This window comes from Crassostrea angulata, chromosome 8 (assembly GCF_025612915.1).
Source record: "Crassostrea angulata isolate pt1a10 chromosome 8, ASM2561291v2, whole genome shotgun sequence".
Classification (NCBI taxonomy): domain Eukaryota; kingdom Metazoa; phylum Mollusca; class Bivalvia; order Ostreida; family Ostreidae; genus Magallana; species Magallana angulata.
The window spans coordinates 3,393,708-3,416,787 of NC_069118.1; the positions used below are offsets into that span (position 1 = coordinate 3,393,708).

The following is a 23,080-nucleotide window of genomic DNA, read 5'->3' on the forward strand; positions in this document are numbered from 1 at the left end:
TAAAATCATCATTTCGTAAGGTGTAAGGCTGATACAGCGACCTTGTCAGCAAATTCAATCATCTGCTAGGTCGACTCCCGACTGAAGTTTTTCTTGCTTATTGTCGGGTCGTTAATAATAATCTACCTTTTCGTGTTGTTTTGTTTTCGTTATTTTTTTCGTTTTCCAAAAAACGACAAAGAGCAGACGGTAGGTCTAACGTGTCAGCAGAGGATGCTCATTCCCCCATTGCACAAACAGGTCCATGTTAGCTCTGCTCCTGTTTTGTATCTTTTTTAACACTAATGCTATCACCACATTTCACGATAGACATAGCAGTGAAACAATTGCATTTGCAATGGATACATATAATGAACGTTTAGTAAGAAAAAAAAAACAATTCACATATCAGAAAACATTTGGAACTTTACTAGCTTCTGATGTGCATGTTTGTGCTGAAATTGAGTGCTGTTTGACTTTATTGGAATTATAGTAGCATTATAAACAGCATTCGCTAAGTAAATTGTGGATTATTTAAGATAAGATATTTTGCTTCTGCATTAATTTCAGAGTACTTTTTTGAATTAAATAAAAAAGCAGAATATAGGGTGCCATCTTCGCTCCATGATTTAAATTTATTTTCAAATACGAAGCTTGCATATTGTACTTATGTTACTTTACATTTTCAGGATGTTTAAGGAATACCTATGGTGAAAACTGTTCGGGGACATGTCCTGTCAACTGTCTTAATGATATATGTGACATTATCTCTGGAACTTGTTTCTTCTGTGACACTGGATTCAAAGGGCCTCGTTGTAAAAATGGTTTGCAAAATATAGATTCATTTAAATATAATAAGCAGAATCTCTCTATCATTATTTTAATGTTATATTGTCTAATTACACGACTTTTTTATTTGTTGTTAATGACGTTTATGTGTATTAATATATTTATATGGAATTTGTTCATAGCTTTTAATGTATCTAATCGAGTGTTTTCTGTGTTTTGACGTTTGCATCTCATCATCTGTTGAATATACATTTCTAAGTTGTCTCAAAATTATAGCAACCCCGCAAGAAACAATACTAAGAATAATACATTTGTAATAAATATGGTTTTGAGTTTTAAAAATATTTTAAACAATTTTTATAGATATTTCATATCAACTCGTTGTGTTTTATAATCGAACCCTGAAGAGACAAAAAATTAAAGTTTATACAGTGCAACAATTTTATTATTGCTTTATTTTTATACCGTTTAATGTGTCGTTGTTACTCGGTAAAAGAATAAAAAATGTCAATAACAGTTTACCTTGGTTAATATTCAAAGCCTTTACATTACAGCAATATAGTTGTTATCAGAAGTTGTCTTCTATTTTTAATAATTGTATAAGAGTGTGATGGTGGGAAGTACGGACCAGGATGTAGTCTGACCTGTGGAGCCTGTATCAACAACACACAGTGTCATCACATCAACGGGAGTTGTCCACAGGGATGCGGTCCAGGATACAAGGGTCAACAGTGTGACAAAGGTTTGTCTTCAACTTGGTCACTTATGTGATTTATAACATACTTGTATCGAAATGAAGAAAATTTAAGTGGACGTTATAAAATATGAAATTTAAAAAAAAATAATAATATCAGTTTTGGGGGGGGGGGGGGGCGGTGAAAACCTTTGATGTGTTTTCCTTGCAAGTGTATACGTGTAGTATTCAATGATTTTTAAACGTGCTTGTTTTATTCTCAAGAATGTGATGGTGGTAAGTACGGACCAGGATGTAGTCTAACCTGTGGAGCCTGTATCAACAACACACAGTGTCACCACATCAACGGGAGCTGTCTACAGGGGTGTGGTCCGGGATACAAGGGGGTAAAGTGTGAAAAAGGTGTGCTGATATTCTGGTCTCATTTAAATAATTTCTATTTTGATAATAAAGTAATACTATATTTTTGCTTCATGAATTCCTTGGGTCAAACGAAATTCTAGGTGAATTTACAATGACTGAGAAATTTAGATAAGTATTATCTTTTAATGCAATGTTTAAATCGAAGGCTCTGTGTACTATATCAATTGTTGTTGTCTTATATACAGTAATGGCCTTCTGATGAGGTCAATACATTAGGTTTTAGAACTAATAAGATAATATAATGACCTATATTAATATGCTCTAATCATTAAAACAATAAAATGACCGATATCAAAAGGCTATACTTATATACTTATATTTTATAATTGATTTCTAAAATGAATTCTCTTCAAGAACGTAACAGTAAAATATTTCGTTCATAATGTTTAGCTATGATTTCGCTATTGTTATTTCAAAATGTTCTGCATGCTTAAAACCAGTCTTTTGTCATGAACATTTTTTTAGTTTAGAAGATTTATAAGTTTTGTAGTATATTTTAGTATGATAAGGTTAATACAGAGCTTATGGCACTAACCGTTACGCTTTGGAAAAATCTGATAAATAAAAATACTTTTTTCAAACCACAGAAAGCTTACGTTTGTAAGTATGAACATTTTTTAACACAAGAAGTTTCCATTTGATATTACCATAAGGAATTTTCTTTCAAAGCATGCTAGTCTCTTAGATGTCCGCACATTGGAACTGTATGCTGTTTTCATTTGTTATCACGACAAAGACACCACAAAGCAACGATTAAATGAGTTAGATTTTTTTTATCTATTGAACAGTAAAGAAACGGAAATTGGCGAGTAAGCGTGCTCGGCAACAACATTTTATTTATTATATAAAGTTAAGTTAAACGAAGTGAAGTCTTATCCTTGATATATCGATAAGAAATTTTGCATATATTTTTATTTCTTGACAATTATTTCGATAATAGAAATTGTTTACCATTCTGAATTTTTTAAAAAGTTTTGAGTTTTTCTGTTCAGGGATTTATTTTCTATTGTATTAATGAAAACTAAGTCAACAACTGTTCACTTTGTTTTTTGTTTAATGATTGATATTTCAGTGCACAAACTCCCATATATATCGACTAAAGAACATTATTTTAAAATAAATAAAAGTATTATAGTAACTACATTTTTACAATGTTAACAATTTTTTTAACTCTTCTATGTTACAGTGTAAGCACTCAAATTATATTAAAGACTGAAAATAAATTAGAATAATGTTTATTGTTGATAGCAAATACTTAAGTAATAGACCTATAAGCCAACGAATAATTTTTGTCGTAAATTGGCAGTGGTACTAAAGTTGATACACATATTACAAATTAAATTAACATAATGCTGATGCAAATGGAAGCGCTACAACATCCTCAGAACACTTTATAAATATTGGTCGGAAACGCGGCCATTCTCCAAAATCTAAACGTATTCGAGACGGTTCGGAGGTTTCCGACGATGTATTTATATATTTTTTGTGATTTTCCAATAAAACAAATTTTACTGCAGGATATGGAATTAAAAAAAATACTATGTGTTTACGATTTACATCGGATGCAATGGCAGTATTCTTATGAAATGTTAGTATCAGCTTAAGCGCATTATTACGTTCGGAGATGGGGAATTTGTGATCAAATTTTAATTTGATTTCTTAAATGTTTACTTTTTAAATCATTTTTGAAACGTTTAGTTCGTGTTTTTTTTGAGTAAGTGAAACTCCAACTATTATCTAACACAACAAACGCTAAATAGATAACAAATAAAAAACCGAAAACCAGAAACACACAATAAAACTACGTTTACAATGCCGTCATTTTGACCTCGTTTTCTAAGCATTGTGACGTTAAAGGATCAAGGCTCTTTTATCGCCACGGCATTCATATTATTAATAGACGGCACAGTATCTTGTTTATGATAAATTTCCATATAAATGGTCATGAAATTAACCACTTTTTGGTTAGGTATATGTAATAATTGTTTTTCGTTCTAGAATGTGATGGTGGGAAGTACGGACCAGAATGTAGTCAAACATGTGGAGCCTGTATCAACAACACACTGTGTCACCACATCAACGGGAGCTGCCTACAGGGGTGTAGTCCGGGATATAAAGGACAAAAATGTGACGAAGGTTTGTTTAGAATTAGATTTTTTTTTTTGAATGAATAAGATCATTTTGAAATGGCAATTTAAATCTATAGTCTGTTAATAATGGTTCCCATAGGCGGATATTGAAACTACATGTACTTAAAACTATTTTTACTTGTGCTAATCTTATGTAGTGTTAGAATGTTAGTTTATATATATATATATATATATATATATATATATATATATATATATATATATATATATATATATATATATATATATATGTACTGTGGAATCATTTAATTTGGTGGGGACCAATTTTTGTGGATTGTCAGTATTTTGCTTATTCGTGAAGATGTATTTTCGTGGATGCGTCAGTTTTTAATCTCAGTAGGAAAACTAAATCTATTATCATTAGTTTTTGTCGAGTATGTAAATTCGTGGGTGACGGCAACCCACGAATACCAGGAAAATTGAGCCACCACGAATTCTAATAATTCCACAGTATATATATATATATATATATATATATATATATATATATATATATATATATATATATATATATATATAGAATATGTAGAATGTTCCTCTGGTACATATGGTATCAATTGTAACGAAATCTGTAGCAATTCTCCAGCAATGTCCAGCAATTGTGATCTGCAGCAAGATGTACTGACTCTTACCAGTTCTACAGGAAGATTGCAAACTAAGAAATGCTTTTATGTTGTAGAATGTTCCTCTGGTACATATGGCATCAATTGTAAAGAAACCTGTAGCATAAATTGTAACAATCCTCAAAGCTGTAACAGAACAACAGGAGAGTGTATAGAAGGATGCCAGCCCGGCTGGAAGGGATTTCATTGTGATCAAAGTATGGTGGCAAGGAGTTTTAAGAATTACTAAAGATTTGTTTTTAAAATTAAGTTTACTTGTACTCGGAAAAAATATGAGTTAAAAAACAGAAAATCTGTTATTTTAAATCAGATCTCAGACAAGTCAAATATGATTATACAATGCTGGACAATAGATATAATATTTTTTTCAAAACTTACTAAAAGTTGCATGTAGTAAATCTTTATTGTATGTATTTAGAATGCAACCTAGGAACTTACGGAAAAGATTGTCAGCATAGATGTGGTTCCTGCATTAATCAGACTCACTGTCACTATGTGAACGGGACATGTTTCGAGGGATGTGGCCCGGGATACCTAGGCAGTAAATGTGTTGATGGTAACACAGAAAGTCATGTTTATCTTTGATTCAATATACTGCTTTTAAATCACATATAATCTTTCAGCATTTTAAAAATTTTCATGTTAATAAAATATTTAGTGGTTATTGTAGCATTCATTTTGAAGTACACTATACTTGATCCAATTAGATAAGATATTATTCAAAAACACTCATTGTCATCATGTATCTCTTTGTTATTCTGATAAATAGGTAATTATAAAATATTGGTTATTTAAAACAAAAATATGAAATTGACCTTATTTGATTGTAGAGTGTCCAACAGGTAAATTTGGGAATGATTGTAACAATACATGTAGCGCTAACTGTAAGGACAACTTAATGAAATGTGACGTAACATCGGGAAATTGCGATGGTGGATGTATCGACGGATGGCTTGGCAAACATTGCAATAGAAGTACAAATGTTTCTCAAACAGTTTACTTGTTAAATCTATTGACTCTTTATAATTACATTTTCGCTTAATTTTTTTTTTAATTTTCCACTTCAATTAAAGAATGTGATAACGGAACGTATGGGAAAGACTGCACAAACAAATGTGGTAATTGCCAACAACAACCGTGCCATCACACAAATGGTACCTGTTTATCCGGATGCTCACCCAGTTATAAAGGAGAAACGTGCAAAGAAGAGGCATGGCTATATACTTATTAAAAAAAATATTAAAATGGTTTTAATCATTATCTAGTATTATAAATATAATTTTTTTTTGCAGAAAAAAAATCCAACCAATATCGTAGCAATTGTTGTTGGTGTTCTTGGAACAATATTTTGCGGAGGGATAATTTTGATCATCGGTCTTATATATAGAAGGTTTCTTATTTTTCTTTGATAAAACAATTTTGTGTAGGTATTATGATATTTATAAAGCATGATTTGTTTAATAGATATCAATCATATATATGTGCAAAAACTCAAACATTAAAAATTATTTTGCTATTTATTAATGTAAATTCTGAACTGCAGATGGAGATCAGGAGACAAAGCGTCAAACTCAGATCGACCTCTGGTCTGTACGTATGAAAATAATGTTTTGAATAAATACTTGTCTAGTATTTTAAATAATTGTGTTATGTACCTGTATGGTTAACGTATCATGCATACAAATTGTTCATATTTTTGAAAGACATCAAGCCTTCTGCAAATCAGGGATTTACTTCTTTGCCCGAAGAAGACACAAAATCAACACTTCATAGGTTTGACAATCAGTTAAATAGCAGTGTGAAAGATTTCGGAGATGTTTATGAAAATGAGGAGCATACGCCAGATATCTCCATAGATCAAATAAAACAGGCTATTGACGAAAAATCAAAAGATAAGAACGCGGGATTTATCAAGGAATATTCTGTAAGTCATTAATAATATTTGCAATGAAATCTTAAAAAAATTGGCGTACTTTTAACATTGATGTTCAATCCTGCAATTTGAGGACTTTGGATAGAGTATGACACGAACTTTCAGAATTGCAATATAGTATTTTGGTGTGATAAAAATAATTAAATCCAATATTAAATATGATAAAGGATCTTATTTTCAGCTACTTCCATACGGCGAGAAGTACCCATGTTCTGTTGGAAAACGACTGGAAAATGTAACAAAGAATAGATTCAAAACAACATTTCCCTGTAATACTACTTTTCTTATTGATTTCTTTTTAAATATCAGTGATTTTTTATATTACCATGCTTATATATTTTGATCCCATCATAATGCCGTTTGTTAAAAAAAAAGCTACTATTTATTTCATGAGAAGATGACCATTCTAGAGTTGTTTTGAAAGTGGATGATGCTATTCCATCGGACTATATAAACGCTAATTACATTGATGTGAGTTATGATATGTCATTATTTATTTTACTTTTCATTTTTCTAAAGAATATTTTAATGGAATTAAAGTGTTTCTGATTATTTGTCAGTCTTTGTGTTTATCTTAACGTCGCAATTTTTAAAGACGGTTACTGCATGATTTTTAAACTATAACAAAGATTAAAATGTATGGTGTTATATTTGTTGTTGTTAAAGGGCCCTAAGAGGGAACAAGAATACATTGCTTCACAAGGTAGGACAAGTTGAAGTGTAAAATCTTTTACAAATCATACCCCACGTTACATTTCTTTAAAATACTTTTTTTCAAAAACAAACGAACCTTAGAGTTACATGTAAATTTCACGATTTATCTCACAGGGCCGAAACAGAATTCTGTAAACGATTTCTGGGGAATGATATGGCAGACGAACACAACGCAAATTGTCATGTTAACAAACCTAGTGGAAGGGACAAAGGTAATTACAAATTGTCATGTTAACAAACCTAATGGAAGGGACAAAGGTAATTACACATTGCCATGTTAACAAACCTAGCGGAAAGAACAAAAGTAAGTACAAATTGTCATGTTAATAAACCTAGTGGAAGGAACACATTTTTTCATTTCTTCTTCATCCGAATTTAGTAAATATCTGCGAAAACGGTTTTAAATTACCAAGTAAATTATAAATACTGTTTTTATCTAAAAATATTTACTTTATGCGTTTTATTGTTTATAAACTGACCACTCTGGGTTTTAATTTTTTTATTATTAAAAATTAATCTCATCGTATACGATAGTTTTGCATATGTTTTCAGTAAAATGTTTCTTTAACCGTAAATCTTGAAGGTTAAAAAATATAAGTCAATAATTTTACGCATTTGTGAACATTTATTGAATATGAATAAATTCAATTTTGATGATGATAATCCTTGATAATTCTAATACTCAAATAGGTAAAATGTGCCAAATATTGGCCAGACAGAGGTGTTGAGAAAGAGTGTGGAAACTTAAGAATAAAACTGGAAAAAGAAACTCATTATGCATTTTATGAAGTAAGGAGGTTCAAAGTCTTTCACAAGAAGGTAGGCTTAATAGTAAAAAATCAATTTTTATCTTTATTCTTAAATTTTATACTATAGTAAACCGCCGAATTGTCTTTTTAGCTCACCTGAGCTGAAAGCTCAAGTGAGCTTTTATGATCACCTTTTGTCAGTCGTCCGTTTGTCCGTCCGTCCGTCTGTAAACTTTTTACATTTTGAACTTCTTCTTTTAAACCGCTTATCCAATTTCAATCAAATTTGGCACAAAGCATCCTTATGGGAGGGCAAATATAAATTGCAGAAATTAAAGTCTGATCTGTTTTCAAAGCGGCGAAAACCTTGAAACTGTAGAAAAAGGGGGGGTGCATTTTTAAAAATCTTCTTCTCAAGAACTACTGATTCCAATTCAACGCAGTTAAGCATTAATTATCCTTATGGGAAAGAAAATATAAATTGCAAAAATTAAGGTCTAATTCTGTTTCAAATCGGAGTTATTACGAAAATAATAATAAAGGAAAGGCGTATTTCAATCAGTTTAATAGTTTCGGGTTCGGCATCCGGTAAAATGGGTAGACAAGACTTGGCCTGGGCAAAACAAAAGATTGGCAGTTATTAATCTGCCAATCTCATTAAAATTTCAGGATATTTGATGGACCAGTATATTTGTATTTGCTGTAAATATTGCTGCAAAATAATGCGTATTTGGAATTGACGATTGCCGATCTGCCCCGGCTTTTATTTTGCCACGGCCCGGGTTTGCATACCTATTTTACCAAGACTCGTATTCCATACTTCTAAAACGAGGTTCTTTGTTTAAAGCAGCCATGACATTATACGAAAAAGGGTCGATCTGACTATGATGAATTTGCTTGTTGTGCAACAGTTCGCGAATGAAGGGAAATTTTTGAAACTTGCAAAATATATTGGTGCCGATTTAGTGAAGAAAATTGAGGCTAAATATTTCAATGCGTTGACAGTTTTCACACATGACGTTGGTGTTAGCTTGTTCTGATTTTCGTTTCGTTTTCATTATTTTTGCTTTGTAACCTGGGAACTATCGTCTGTATTTCGTGATTTTTACGTTTCAAATCAAACAGAGACTTCGATAAATCAAACCTGCGCAAATTAAACAAAATCTGATGTATCAAAAAAGTAATGAAATACAATTCATTATATCGGTAATTCGTCATTATCTTTTGCGTAATGGTAGATTAATGCAATAGGTTTTGTTGAGATGCTCGGCATTTTCTCGAGTTTATTCAGTTTCAATAGAGTTTGATATCGCTCTCGGAAATATGTAGGTATATACATGTATATATATGATTCATTTCGAAAAAATAAATTATGTTTGTTATAGTGCATGTTTCTTGTGTTTAATTGTTTACAATTTCTATTTACTTACCATATTTGAGTGTTAAGCTTCAAATTATAAGCAAGATACAGAGATTTGCTCACAATTCTATGTTTGTACACAGATCTTAAAAACAAAAGATTAAAAATGTAAAAAAAAAATGTCAATATTTATTAAGAAAATTTTCAAAGTCTGTTCTTCCAGAAACCAATTTTAACAACTTATTGTATTGTAAACTTAACCTTTTTTCGTCATTATTTCTCCTACTGTACATGTGATCCTTGACTGTGTTTGTGTACATTTGTATAAACTGATTTTGAACCTCAAATACCAGTGAACTTGTCTTGAGTGAATAAAAGAATTGAAAATCTTAGGCCATTCTTTTTTTCCATTTTAAATGCTGAATAGGAAATACCAAGTTGAAAATCTTATGTTGAATATAATAAACTCATGTGAACAAAATATGACTCAAACCTTGCGAACTGTGAGCTCTGTATCTTGCTTATAAGTCTACGATTGACGCTGAAATTTTGGTTAAACATTAGAAATTCTATATGAATTAGAGTATGTTAAATACTTGTACAGACAAAAAAAATGATATTTTGTATATACCTACTCTCTGGGGCCCCCTCTTTATACAATAAATATTGTGAAATCTACATCAATTTTGATAGTTTTTCAAAACAGTTTTCATAGTTCTGACAGATTTCTGTTGCGGGGATAAAGTAATTATCGCTATTCCTAAGAAAATATCACAGCGGGAAATTATCCTGGTTTGTACGCGAAGTAAATAACAGGCATTTAATTATAATGGAGAAGACAAATAAAATTTTTGAATGTTTTTAATTTGAGGAATTAAGCACATTGAGGTACAATTTTCTTCTTCACATCTATACATGTAGGACTTTTAAAATAAAAAACAATAACTATTATATTTTTTTTTTAAAATACAATAACTAGTAAGTAGTTGATGAAAAAAAATGTACCTATATGCTTTCATATATTTTGATCGCTTTACAAAGTGTGGGGGGGGGGGGGGGGGCAGAACGAAAATATAGGGAATTGGAAGTTAACAACTTAACAGTGTACTCCAACCAAATGTTTAGTTTTATATCTTGCGTAGGATTTTCTTATTCTGGTAAAAAATAGTTTTTCATGAAGGTACAATGTCAAAGATTACGTGTATGCAAAAATTAGTGTAAAATTATAATACTTTACATTATTTATTTTTTGTTATTCTACCGAGGGACGATACGGCACAATATCTTTTGAACGCCCCTTGTTGCTCAGGTAAGCGGTGTGGCCTCATGGGCCTCTTGTTTATAAATCGCTATGCATTTCACCATATTTTTTTTCACTAAAATTCACTATGAACGTTAAAACACGTATTTTAATATATGATTTTAAAATGTTTGCAATTAATGCTACAGACGTAGTTCATGAATATATTTACACTTGTAATGGTGAATTCATTTTTCTAGGCTAACACCTCGCGAACTTTGACCCAGTATCACTACACCAGCTGGCCTGACCATGGAACACCCGAACCACTTTTCCTTGTGATATTTCACCATCACGTGATAGCCTCAAGATCACCAGAGGATACGTCCCCAACGATCGTTCATTGCAGGTACATGTATATAGGATTTTGTCTCCAAAAATAGTGTCGCACTAAATAAATGTTTCATATTGGTCGTCTAGTATTCCCTAATACATTTCTATTTAAATAAGTACATGTAATTGCAACTGAATTTTTAAAACATTTCTTAAAGTCTTTGCAGTTAGTTTTCCTTCATGTTTTACCTTTAAGAATTTCAAACATTTGAATTTAGTAATGTTTCGTGAATTTCGTTAAAGTGCCGGAATAGGCAGAACGGGAACTTACATAGCATTAGATGCTCTATCTAAGGCTGGAAAGATGACAGGAAAGATAAACGTCACAGAATACGTTAAGTCCATGCGGACAGACAGAATGAATATGGTCCAAACTCACGTAAGAAAAACAGAAATGTCTTACTATATTAATAAAAAATAGAAAAAGAGATCGGAAGTTTGAATAAAATAAAAATAGTAATAATTGTACGATACTCACAATCTCCAAATTACGTTTGTATTAAATCAATAAATATTTTACGCAATCAGAATATAAGAAAAGTTTTCTTGCAGGAACAATACAAGACAATATTCCAAGCTCTCCACGACGTTTTCAGAGCACCAATACAGTCTTTAAAAATTTCTGATTTCGTGAAGAAAGTAGAAAATATGAGCAAGGAAGAACCTGCAAACTGGACCGTAATCAGAAAAGAATTCCAGGTAATTTAAATAAATCAATCAATTCTGTAGAGCAGAAATATTCGTTGAGGATTTAATTTCGTTATTTTCATTGACAGTAGAAATCAACGAAATTAAATCCATGACGAATTTTTAACAAAGTAATAATGAATACAAAGATATTATGATTTGACGAAATTAAATGCCAACGAATTTTATTTGGTTTAAAAAAAACAACGAAATTTTGACCCAACGAAAATATGTGCTTCTACAGTATCTCAGCTTACTACCGTTAAGTGCTTTATTTTTATTATTCATTTGTTATATTTTATTTTCAGCAACTTTTGGCAATCCTTCCTGTTTATCAACAAGAAGATTATAAGTTGGCAAAACAAAACAAGCCTCCAACATGTTCCGATAAAATTCTTCCACGTAAGAAATTTTGCAATTTCTTTTTTGTTTTTCATTTTTCCTATAAGAGAACAATTTTTGTTTAGGTGATGATTCTTTTTATTGTTGTTCTTGTTCTTATCGGTTTGGTGGCCTTTTGGTGTTTTAATTTTCATATACTTTTTATTTACAGTTGATAAGTTCAATCTGAACCTAACACCACTCCCAAATCACAGAAGCTGTTTCATCAACGCCATTTATTTTTCTGTACGATTTTTTTGACTAAAAATCATGCACATAATTGTCAAAATTTATTAAATAAACTTGTCAGAATTTTTTTTTTATCCAAATGTATTTCATATAATTAATGGAAGAACATATGCATGTGGAAAGAAACGTTTATTTTTATATTGTTCATTATAGTCCTACACAAAGGAAAATGCCTTTATTGTGACACAATACCCAGAGAATGCCGTTGACTTCCTACGGCTGTTAAATGACCATGAATCAAATTATGTCATTCTTTTGGATCCTTCGGATGAAATTGAAAAGGTTTAACAATTATACAATTCATGTGTGTTAAACTGACAAAAAATATTCATGTGTTTTCTTTTCTCAATCATTGATTTACTTGTCTATCTACCATCTATCTTAAATCATTTATTAAACTTGAATTATATTTTAGGTAGATACATGGCTACCAAGCACTCCAAAACCTGAGTTTATTTCACCCTTTACATTCCGTTTCCAGTCTGTTAGCAACACAGACTTAAAATTGAGGACCTTTCTTGTTGATCAAAATGAGGTACGTTCATCTGAAAACTTATACACATTCATTCTACATCAAGGTGAAGCTATGTCACACTTATGCTTTACATTTATAATTTTAATACTCAAAACGTCTTACAGCAGGACACTAAGACAATCGTTGTGGCCGAACCAAATAAGTCGCTAAAACTGGAGAGCGGGAAACAAGACACATCGTCTGTTAGAGCATTGGTGAACTATACGTTTGGCGTTTCTCCGGAAAATACCATTACTATTGTGAGCAAGTAAGGTTCTATTTATAATTTTTATCACACGTTTCTTTGCATTTACGGTAAACATTACAAGATATATCATTTAAACATAAATTTCATTCATGTATCTTGCTTTTTGACTTGATGGATGTCATACAGTCATATTTTTGTATAAGTGAAAAATGTAGTATGGTTATGAATTCTTTATGAGTATATAATCTTATAGGTGTAAAATAAAGTACACATCTAAACATTTTTCATGTACATGTATTCTTTCCTATGCTATGGAGCGTTTCTTCATTGGTCAAGAATTCTAACAATTAATAAATCGTTGTTCATTATTCTGCCTGTTTTTAAACGTGTCTATGCTTCTTTTGATTTGCATTTGGGTAAATGCTATATTATTTGCGATTTGTTATGCACTTTTGATGAGGAAACAATTACAAATATTAATATTATTTCACTCATTTTGACTATAGAAAGCTTTCTATATCACAAAACATTTTAATGTGTATTAGCTGTATAATTATGTTCCCGAAGCAAAACAAATTATTTTAAATTATGTAGAAAGATTGTTGGATGTGACCATTTACAAACTACCATCAATCTTTAAAATAAAGTATATAGTCTGTATGAAAATATAGGTTATATTCAAATTTCAAAGCTAATATCTTTTTTTTATATTTTTTTCACCACTAGATTTAAGTTAATTGAAAAATAAATTATTTCTATAAGTTACATCTGAGGTACATCTGGGGGATAATTTGACTACCCATCTTCCTTAATTTTATTTTTAGAGACGGTGCTGAGCTTTGCGGAATGTTCTGTGCTATCCATAACTGTATGCAGCAGCTACGCATGGATGGTGATATTGATGTCTTCTCAACAGTTAGACAACTGCAGATCCGCAGACCAGAATTCTGCTCCTCTCAGGTTCATTTTTTTTTCAATTAGATGAAGAATTATGCCAAAAGCACTATTGTTGTTAAATTTAGAAATATTAATCATGACTTCCAAAGTCATATTATGTATTCTTTGTTTATTTTGTTATTTAGGATGAATACAGCTTGATTTACAAAGCCATAAAAGACCAAATCCAGAGCGAAAATGAAAATCTGTATAGCAACATGTAGAATGATGGATCCAAAATCTGTATGCAACATGTAAGACGATGGATCCAAAATCCGTATAGCAAAATGTAAAATGATGGATCCAAAAAGACAATATTAGTGATAAATGAAAATCTGTATAGCAACATGTAAAATGATGGATCCAAAAAGACAATAGTGTTAATGTTTCAAGATGGAATAAAATTTTAATGGATCATGGAAAAATGGCAGAAATATCCACAAAAATATTGTTACGTGTACTTTTGAAAACAAAATATTTCAATGTTTATGTATAGTTTAATTTTCTATTTGAATATTAGGGCACGTTCTTCTATGCATCAATTTGTTAATGAAAATACTTTAAAGGTTACCTAATTCATATTTCTTTTTGTGAATAGTGTAATGATATGCACCTTATACACTAGACCCATGATGATATTGAAATGAATCTGTTCTTTTCAATTTGATAAATGTTTACAATAAGAAATTGTTGAATTTGACCCTTATAATTCCATTAGTTAGTATTTGCAATAAAATATGTAGAAAATTAGACGACTTGTCTTCAAATAAGACACGAAATAATACCATATATAAACGGAACCTCGATTAATTTTTCATTTTGTATGATTAAGTAAAACGTGAAGAAAATACAGCATTCTTTAGCCAGCCAAATTGCAATTAACAATCTCTTCTTCGTGTAATACACATACATTAATTTTAATACTTACATGTCATGATATTGTGTGTCTTACTAATTTGATTCTGTGATGATCGATCTTTATAAAATACAGAAAATATGTTTTTTTATTGTATATGCATAATTTATACTAATAGCCTTGAAAAGATAGAGATCAACAACAAAATGTTAGCAATAATAACAATGTCTTCGTTTCTATTTACTGTACATTTTGAAATTAATATATATTCATTTCTTACAAATGCATGAATAATCTTTATGTGTTTATGAATATTTCATATTAAAAACAAACGCAGAGAAAATACTTGTTTTAATATAATATGAGAAGAAAACAATAACTTATGGTATTTAACCTGAGCTGTAAAATTTTTAGTCAGCAAGACCACATATTTTAATGTATTCTAAACGTAAAGATCACATTGCCGATGTGTTTGGCATTAACCTTAGCTGAAGGACGGATATGAAGACAATCCAATAATGGAATAGATATATTACCTTTGAAACGTAACTTAATTGCACATGAAATATTTAAGTGAAAAACATGCAGTTGGCAGATGACTATACAATGAAAATCTACTATGTTTTCTGCTAGGAGTTAGTTTGAAGTATCAACTTCAAATTTATATTCTGATAAAATTTTAAAGTGCGTGCCCTGGTTTTGCAGTTGAGTTTGTTTTTTGTTTTTTAACAATTGCTGAGTAATGTGCATCCTTAGTTCTACAATTACTATAAAGCATTTACACGGATTAAAGTATGTCTTAAAATATGATGTTTTAGGTTGCTCTGCTATGCACATGCACAATGCGTACAGGCGAGGAATGTTATGGAAAAATGGGTTAGGTCTCTTGCTGTTTCAAACAAAATTTCATTAACTTGTATAGGTCGAAAGCATCTCCAAATTATGAAGTTTTGAGATTATGTCAATATTTAGGCGGAAGTGGATTGTTTGACACAGATTCGTCGTACGTAGGAGGCGGAGGGACGTCTCCAAATCGAGTCCCTGTTCCGGAGTAGGAGCTAGGTTCGGAGTATCCCGTGGATTGGGGTTCGTTACTTTGGGAAAATGACCAAATCATGGGAGGGGCGGATGGGGTCGAGTAATAGGTGTGAGTACTGCTGAATCCACGAGCCTGGAGATTGGTGGATTGTGTATGTGTTATTTGGTCTGCAATAGAAAATTATATATTTTTAATACATGTATATAAAGGTTACATATATTGTAAAATCCAAATGGTAATTTTCTCGAGGCTGTTGCATGTTAAAGTCAAACCTCGAGTATCAACATCTTTTTCACAGTTTTCCGAAGGAAAAAAATAAAGTAGATGCGGTGCTTAATTTTGATTTATTATACAAAGATTGTTTTAATTCCCAAAATAATAGTGCAAATGTGTTTTATTATTCACCTTACCTACTATAAAACCTGTCAATATCTTATGATAAGATAATATTTTGTTACAATTTAACAGTAGATATTAACAGAACAGCAGCAAGTGATTTAAGGTGCTTACTTGTGTTTCCACCACTAGGGGTGATTATGGCGCCATGTCTTGTGTTTTTGCAGCAACACTTGACGCAGATAATTGTGGAGATCGCAGCAATCAGTAATATGGCAACTGTACCGCCAACAATAGATCCCATGATTACATCAATGTCTCTAGATTAACAAAATGACAACTTACATGAAGGCATTAATCCGCAGTACTGATGAATACAATTTCTTTTTTAACTAAAGGGTAAACTATTGGGCAACTTTTCCTGATTAGAGTATAAGCAAACTATTATGTATGTGTAGGAGTGTAGGAATAATCACATATTTTTATATCATTATTCATATGATGATAAATTCCCTGCATAGAAAATAACCCACCCACCCCCCTCCCGTCCTCCCTGGAAAAATTATCTGGACCCGCGCTTATGTTATGTAATAAACCCAAAACTAGGAGAGATGTTCTAAACAACACGGTTCTGTTAGCATATATAGGTTGGGGATTATTGCCAAGCAATACCACTTACTTTTAGGTTTATTTCTTGGTTAAGCGTGATTAAAAATATGTACTCTTATGGTGTGTATTCTTCAATGCGTGGTGTACATGTATCTTTTTAACACACACAAGTAAAATGTTGACCTATATTTAGGCATTAGAATATTACATAATAAATTGAATTAAGAAAATCATCTGTTACCACAAAAAATGAAACAATTGAATATCAAACATGTTAAACAGGAAAGAAATTTTGTGGGATGTGTAACATTATTATTTGACAAAGCATTAATACATTTAAACTTTAACAGTAGTGAGTGTGATGAAAAAGTAAAACACCCTTGTAACAAAGTCACAGGAACGGGTGATTTTACTTCGTTATAAGCGTAATCCGATATATATCCGTCAAGTTCACAACATGAATTAGTGTCTTGGGAAATAAGATAAGTAATGTGTAAATGATAAACCGTATACGATGCACCTGAGATGATATATAGGTACTTACTCTCGACAGTAGATGTCATACTTCTCCTCCTCCGTATTACAATCATGATCTGCGCCAACAAAGTCTGTAAAGTTACAGAAAAGAGATATGTTGATTGGTGGCCTCAATAACTAGTTTACAAAAATAGCTAATCATATACCGGTATTTCTTGAAATTAAGTTAAATCAGGTAAGCAGATGATTCTTGAAAATTTGATAGTATAAAAAAGTTTTACGTATACGTAAACATTACACTATTGCAGTAGTTAGATCTATTTTTCGTAAATAAATATGAATATATATCAAGTAATAATATGTACACATGTTTACTATTACTAGCTGGTAGTTAGTCATTGTCGTGTTTCAGTAAATGTTTTCTTTAATTGAAAGGTAGATAACAGTCATATGAAGACAGAAAAACAACAAAATAGGGATAGGAATTTCAAACTCCTAAAGTATAAGAAGTTTTTTGTTTACTAAGGCTTTGCAGACATGTTAATATTGTCCTGAACTGCAATGTGAAAACAGCGAATAAATCAGATTTTCTAAAATGAAAGTTGCCTAGTGAGTGTTCCAACAACGACTTAATAACGAATTGATCGTAGAAGTACGACACGATATGTTTGATAAACAAAACACCATTATATCATTTTTATGTTGATACTTACCTACTAACCTCACTAAAAACAAACAAGAAAAATATGCCAGTGAATAATATACAGAATCCATTTTGAACAAGTTCAAGTTAACAGATACACTTCATTTACAGCCAGTTTAAACGTCCCTGGGTGTTTTTGAGATTTGTTATGCATGATGCATCGGGATCGATAACGGTGGTTTAAATGCCACCGATCAATGCTTTTAATTGATTTCCTAACCAGTGGTTACAAAAAACTAAAGAAATACTATTTCGAAATAATTTTGTCCAAACACAGTTACATTGATTAAGCGATTTGGATTCTTTACATATGGAAAAACAACAACTGCACTGATTCACAAGTTTAATCATATTCATCTTCTTTGGTATTTAGCAATACTGCTTCTTTGCGCTCCTGAAAAGTGCATGTAACAGAAATGGATATCAATTATTGTAAAGTAATAAATATACTGAAGGTACACTGATTGTCTTGCTTACATTTTGATAAAATTAGAAACAATTCAAAATGATTATTAACTTTTCATCCTTCAGTACAAGAAAACAGTGATGTCTTTATATGTAGAATATATACCTAATGTTCATGAATGGGATTTAAAATCAAATTACTGAGAGTACTGAAAGACGGGGTCTTGAAAGTTTGAATTTGTAATTGTCCTGGATTTCCTCGAATATGCTTCCAAAATTTATGAGTTTGAATTGGTTGTTACAATCTATGTTAATTCGGCTTTTTTACAATTTTCCGATACTTTGTCTAAATTTTACTCAATCCCGGCCTTCATAATTGTAGAAAATTGACACAACGGAGTATATCATGTAAAACAAGCATTCTGAGAAGAGTATTGCATAAGCAATACACGTCCCCTACCGGTTTGTAGAAAATAGTGACAACAATGCACTGTTATGCAGAATATCATTTCTTACCGTCTCAACAGACCGACCCGATTACGAACCCGATTGTAATAATACATAAAACCCTGTCGATTAAATTTACAACACAATACTTGACACTATTTAACAGAACTTATTTGTTTGTTAGGAACAATAAAAGGAACGGTCCAAGAAATGCACGATATTATTAGTGACAACATACTTGCCTCGTTTATTTGATACACACCGAGCCCGATAACGAACCCGAACATGTAAAAATTGGAATACAAAAAATTAATTTTCTCGAAAATATGTCAACCAGACGCTACAAAAGTGTAAACTTGATCTGTAGTTTGGCATTTTGAAGCTGTTCAGCAAATTTCATATCATTCCTCAAACGCATAAAGAAAAAAAGTGTGGAAAACTGAAGTGGGACAGACGGACGGACGGACGGACTGACAGACGGACAGACAGATGGACAGACAGACAGACAGACAGACAGACAGACAGACAGACGCAAAGGAAAGCTATAGTCCCCTCCGGTGAAAGTTGATTTTAATCAACTCTCCTATGCAGTCACTCTGGCAAACTGAAAGTGAAACAGTGTTTGGACCTGAGCACAAATCATCATCGCCGACAAGTCTTAGTTTTTGAATATAATAGAAACATTCGACGTAATGTATGCTGAAGCATTGTTTTTCAAGGAAACTTATCTATAAATACTTTGAAAATAGTCAGATTTTATATAATACGAACAATTTAGATATTTATGTAGTCTCATGTATTCCTACGCCAGAGTTTAATATAGTCTCGTTCAACCAGTCGCTCGGCTGTCTCCGTAAAACTCCGACAAACAGAGAGGCTCTCTTGCTTGTCGGAGATTAACGGAGACAGCTGAGCGACTGGTTGAACGAGACTGGAGTTCAATATCAATAGTGCTTGGATTCATACAATTTTTAGAATTGTTTCGATTACTAATACATAGTTTGAAATCTATCTTTAAATATTACACAACATGATTCATATGAGATTTCTCTAAATTCTTGTCTGAAAAGTCTAATTAAAATTCATATTATAAAAAGTGCGTAATTTAAATACAGACTAGAAACTAATCGCAAGATAAGTTGATTTTAGAATATATAATAATCGATAAAATCAACTCCCGTCAGTACTTCAGTACTTTGATTTTAATCATTAGATTTATTCAATTTTGTGATCCAAGGAAAAATCCACAAGTCGGACGGTATCCGTAATAAAAGTTTTATGAAAACCCCGAAAACTCTAAAATGCTGAATTAACATACAAAGTGAACATTTGTATACCGATAAACACAGGCACCTGACGTTAGAAATATTTTTTTTACAATAAGATTCCAAGAACTTTGACAATAAAAAGATTTGTCACAGTCGCCATTTTGATTTTTTAGACCGACTTATCCGACACGATTTTCTTCATTTGCGATTCATGCAAAATTGATAGGTAAAAATAAATCCGTTTGCCACTTACTACTTTTTTGTGTAAACTCGTGCATCACCTACACACATTAAGGAACTTTCATTAAAAATCAGACTCCGAAAATCAGAGACATAAATAACAGAGATTGTCAACCCCGCCATTAGCGTGTAAATGTTACGGGACCAACCTTACTTTGAGAACTACAAGTGCAACAGCAATCTTGTATAAGTCATCAAATTTGAACCTGATAGTGAACATGAACCTGTTAATATTTTAAGCATGTGTTATTTATGAAATATTTACAAAAACTCTTTATTTAGTTTTTAAATTACTTTTTTAAAACTAATCTACTTTTCACAAAGTAATTGTAATGCATTACTTTACTCATGTAATGGTAATGTAATGTATTACTTCAAGAAAATTAAGTAATGGTAATGGTAATTTAATGCCCTAATTCATGAAGTATTGGTAATGTAATGCATTTTTTTTACAATGTAATTCACTCCAAGCCTGATTCCAACTAAGCCGGAAAACATGAACATTAACATTTAACTTGGTTCTTCAATCGATAATATTGTATATATTATATGATGTATAAGTCTTCCAAAATGTATAATCTATTTTAGATTATGCTTACAATGCATTGTTTAAAATTTAAATTCAGTTTAATCAACTAAAGAGCCAACGAACGAGAAGGCAAATTCAGACTTGTTTTTATTTTCTTCGTACAAAATTCCTTTAATGACGAACAGCAATCATACCGCAAGTAGACTGAAAGCCAGTGAAACACCTATTTAATTTGAAAAACATCTGTGTTTAACCCGTCCCGATTTTAACTTCGGCTTGCGCATGAATCGAAGTTTGGTAGTATTCAGGTGAAAGATTGTCAAAATAAAATTCACATTTTTTTCAAAAATGGCACATTGCATTTGGGAACTTTAATTTCGATTCCACCACCAACCTCTTCTATTGATTAATGAGCTCGTACACCAACTGAATCGTCAACGGCGTTGTGCATTCAGTTACGTAACTTATTCCACATTTGAACCCTAGCAAGAATATTTTGATCAATAAAACTATTGTTTATTTTCTAAATAGAACTTTGTTTATACACAGAGGACTTAAAAAGATTTAATGCGTGTTTTTTATGATACATATTTACTGAAATGCATGAAAACTTTCTGCACTATTTTCTTACGCGTAGACTAAATTCATGTGTTCTACGCGTGCCTTCCGGTTTGAGAATTCGGCTGACAGTAAACCAATAGACCCGGTCACGTGACCCCGCCTAAAAAGAAAATAGCATTATTCGACATACTTTTGTACTTCTCTTGTAGTTCTTCTTGAAGTTCTTATTCGTTACTCTGTCATTTTATTCCCAATGAAAAGGATAAGCTGTATAAACATAAGTTTTCGTAGTAATAATATTTTTCGGGATCTCTGCAACAAATATTCTACACACCATTCCTTACCAAGCAAATCACTTCAGTCAAATGCTGCAGCAATGATGTGGACAACGGGTTTTAAAAATTGAAAATGTATCACATAACATACAACTATTTAACACCTGAGGAGGCCAAAGAACGATGGTAAATCATTACAACATTCCCTCATCTTTTTTTTCCCGAAATATTTTGCCGGTCTAATATATCGTAATCCATTGACCAGCGGTTCCAGAGATTGTGGTCAATTGACTGGCAGTCCAGGATTCAATAGTTTAAAAACGGTCAAAACACAAGAATACATATACAGAAAAGACGAAAAGATTTTAATCTGTAATACAACAACAAAATCCCTTTGATTACGGGCCGCCGGAAGGCGGTCCGTTATTTGATACACATTTAAATATTGTTACTGCGTTTCTGCGGGATAGTTCTTTTTTATTAGAATTAATACTATGCTTATTTTTATGAATTAAAAGTCAATTTGCATGTAGAAATATGTTTTATGCCTTTTAGAAAATATCACATATTTTTTCTTTTACTCGTAAATGAAAAGTAGGTCAAACTTAGTAAATTGTCGTATTTGGCGCGTTTTTATCGAGACTATAATCTATTCGGAAAATATCGGAGTTCTTCATTCTTTTCAAAACAATGCATCAGGATCGGTATGCGGGACATACTAAAGACCTAAAATATTAAAGACCTGAATGTCATTAAATTTTATATGAATGATATTTTTGAATTTCTATGTGCCGTGTCAAATAAAAAGAGTTTGTGTGTGTATTTATTATATTTCCATGTAAAATGTGGTAGAAAATTTCATGAAATGACATTATATCAATTATTTACGCAAGAATATGACAGAAATGAAAATTTGAATTGACTGGAAAATTTGAACTAATAAATTTTTATTTTATTATGAGGTCCCTTGAAATCATGCTAATACATTAAGTTTTCATTCAATACAATGCAACCAAAATAACCCAAAATGGTTTGAAATACATAATCTCCAAGAGAAAAATGTTGAGTTGCACTTTGTATTAGAGTAATGTACAAATCAATGTGTTCTCCATTACTTTCTACTATGGCAATGATCATACAATTTCCGTTAGAAATGCTTACAGTAACGAAATCGATTCTTTAAGATAATAGTAAAATGTTAAAATTCAAAACAAGTTGCTGAAAGTATATTAAAATTTACCATAAAAATTAGAACAACCAACTCTTATTTTCTTCTTTGTGGTGTGTTTTTATGTAAACAACCAATGATTCAT

General features: G+C 31.4%; 2 protein-coding genes across 2 annotated transcripts in view; one reads left to right on the forward strand and one right to left on the reverse strand.

Moving 5' to 3' along the window:
* The window catches only part of LOC128159175 (receptor-type tyrosine-protein phosphatase alpha-like), a 28,796-nt gene extending 14,541 nt beyond the window's left edge, over positions 1-14,255 (forward strand). The window contains exons 4-29 of the mRNA XM_052822235.1: positions 669-803; positions 1,373-1,510; positions 1,727-1,864; positions 3,884-4,021; positions 4,715-4,855; positions 5,077-5,214; positions 5,489-5,632; positions 5,732-5,868; positions 5,951-6,048; positions 6,202-6,248; positions 6,362-6,582; positions 6,773-6,860; positions 6,989-7,062; positions 7,258-7,294; positions 7,420-7,517; positions 7,996-8,124; positions 10,915-11,063; positions 11,291-11,426; positions 11,600-11,746; positions 12,043-12,136; positions 12,288-12,361; positions 12,518-12,646; positions 12,780-12,899; positions 13,004-13,146; positions 13,911-14,046; positions 14,169-14,255. Of these exons, the coding sequence (XP_052678195.1) occupies positions 669-803; positions 1,373-1,510; positions 1,727-1,864; positions 3,884-4,021; positions 4,715-4,855; positions 5,077-5,214; positions 5,489-5,632; positions 5,732-5,868; positions 5,951-6,048; positions 6,202-6,248; positions 6,362-6,582; positions 6,773-6,860; positions 6,989-7,062; positions 7,258-7,294; positions 7,420-7,517; positions 7,996-8,124; positions 10,915-11,063; positions 11,291-11,426; positions 11,600-11,746; positions 12,043-12,136; positions 12,288-12,361; positions 12,518-12,646; positions 12,780-12,899; positions 13,004-13,146; positions 13,911-14,046; positions 14,169-14,246 (3,107 nt within the window). The 3' untranslated portion in view covers positions 14,247-14,255. The remainder of the gene's footprint in view (positions 1-668; positions 804-1,372; positions 1,511-1,726; positions 1,865-3,883; positions 4,022-4,714; positions 4,856-5,076; positions 5,215-5,488; positions 5,633-5,731; positions 5,869-5,950; positions 6,049-6,201; positions 6,249-6,361; positions 6,583-6,772; positions 6,861-6,988; positions 7,063-7,257; positions 7,295-7,419; positions 7,518-7,995; positions 8,125-10,914; positions 11,064-11,290; positions 11,427-11,599; positions 11,747-12,042; positions 12,137-12,287; positions 12,362-12,517; positions 12,647-12,779; positions 12,900-13,003; positions 13,147-13,910; positions 14,047-14,168) is intronic.
* Positions 14,256-15,212: 957 nt separating this feature from the next.
* Positions 15,213-18,215, reverse strand: LOC128158719 (uncharacterized). The gene is made up of 4 exons (XM_052821667.1): positions 18,053-18,215; positions 17,407-17,470; positions 16,428-16,573; positions 15,213-16,084 (listed from the first exon to the last, which is right to left on the reverse strand). The coding sequence occupies exons 1-4, from the start codon at positions 18,111-18,113 to the stop codon at positions 15,840-15,842; spliced, it is 516 nt and encodes a 171-aa protein (XP_052677627.1). The 5' UTR covers positions 18,114-18,215; the 3' UTR covers positions 15,213-15,839.
* Between the last annotated feature and the right edge of the window lie 4,865 nt (positions 18,216-23,080).

Excerpts from the sequence above, each read along its gene's own strand:
- LOC128158719 (XM_052821667.1), bottom strand. The coding sequence starts at position 18,113 with ATGGATTCTGTATATTATTCACTGGCATATTTTTCTTGTTTGTTTTTA. Across the intron at positions 16,574-17,406 it reads TATGACATCTACTGTCGAGA|AGACATTGATGTAATCATGG; the intron begins GTAAGTACCTAT and ends TTGTTAATCTAG. Across the intron at positions 16,085-16,427 it reads CCCTAGTGGTGGAAACACAA|ACCAAATAACACATACACAA; the intron begins GTAAGCACCTTA and ends TTTCTATTGCAG.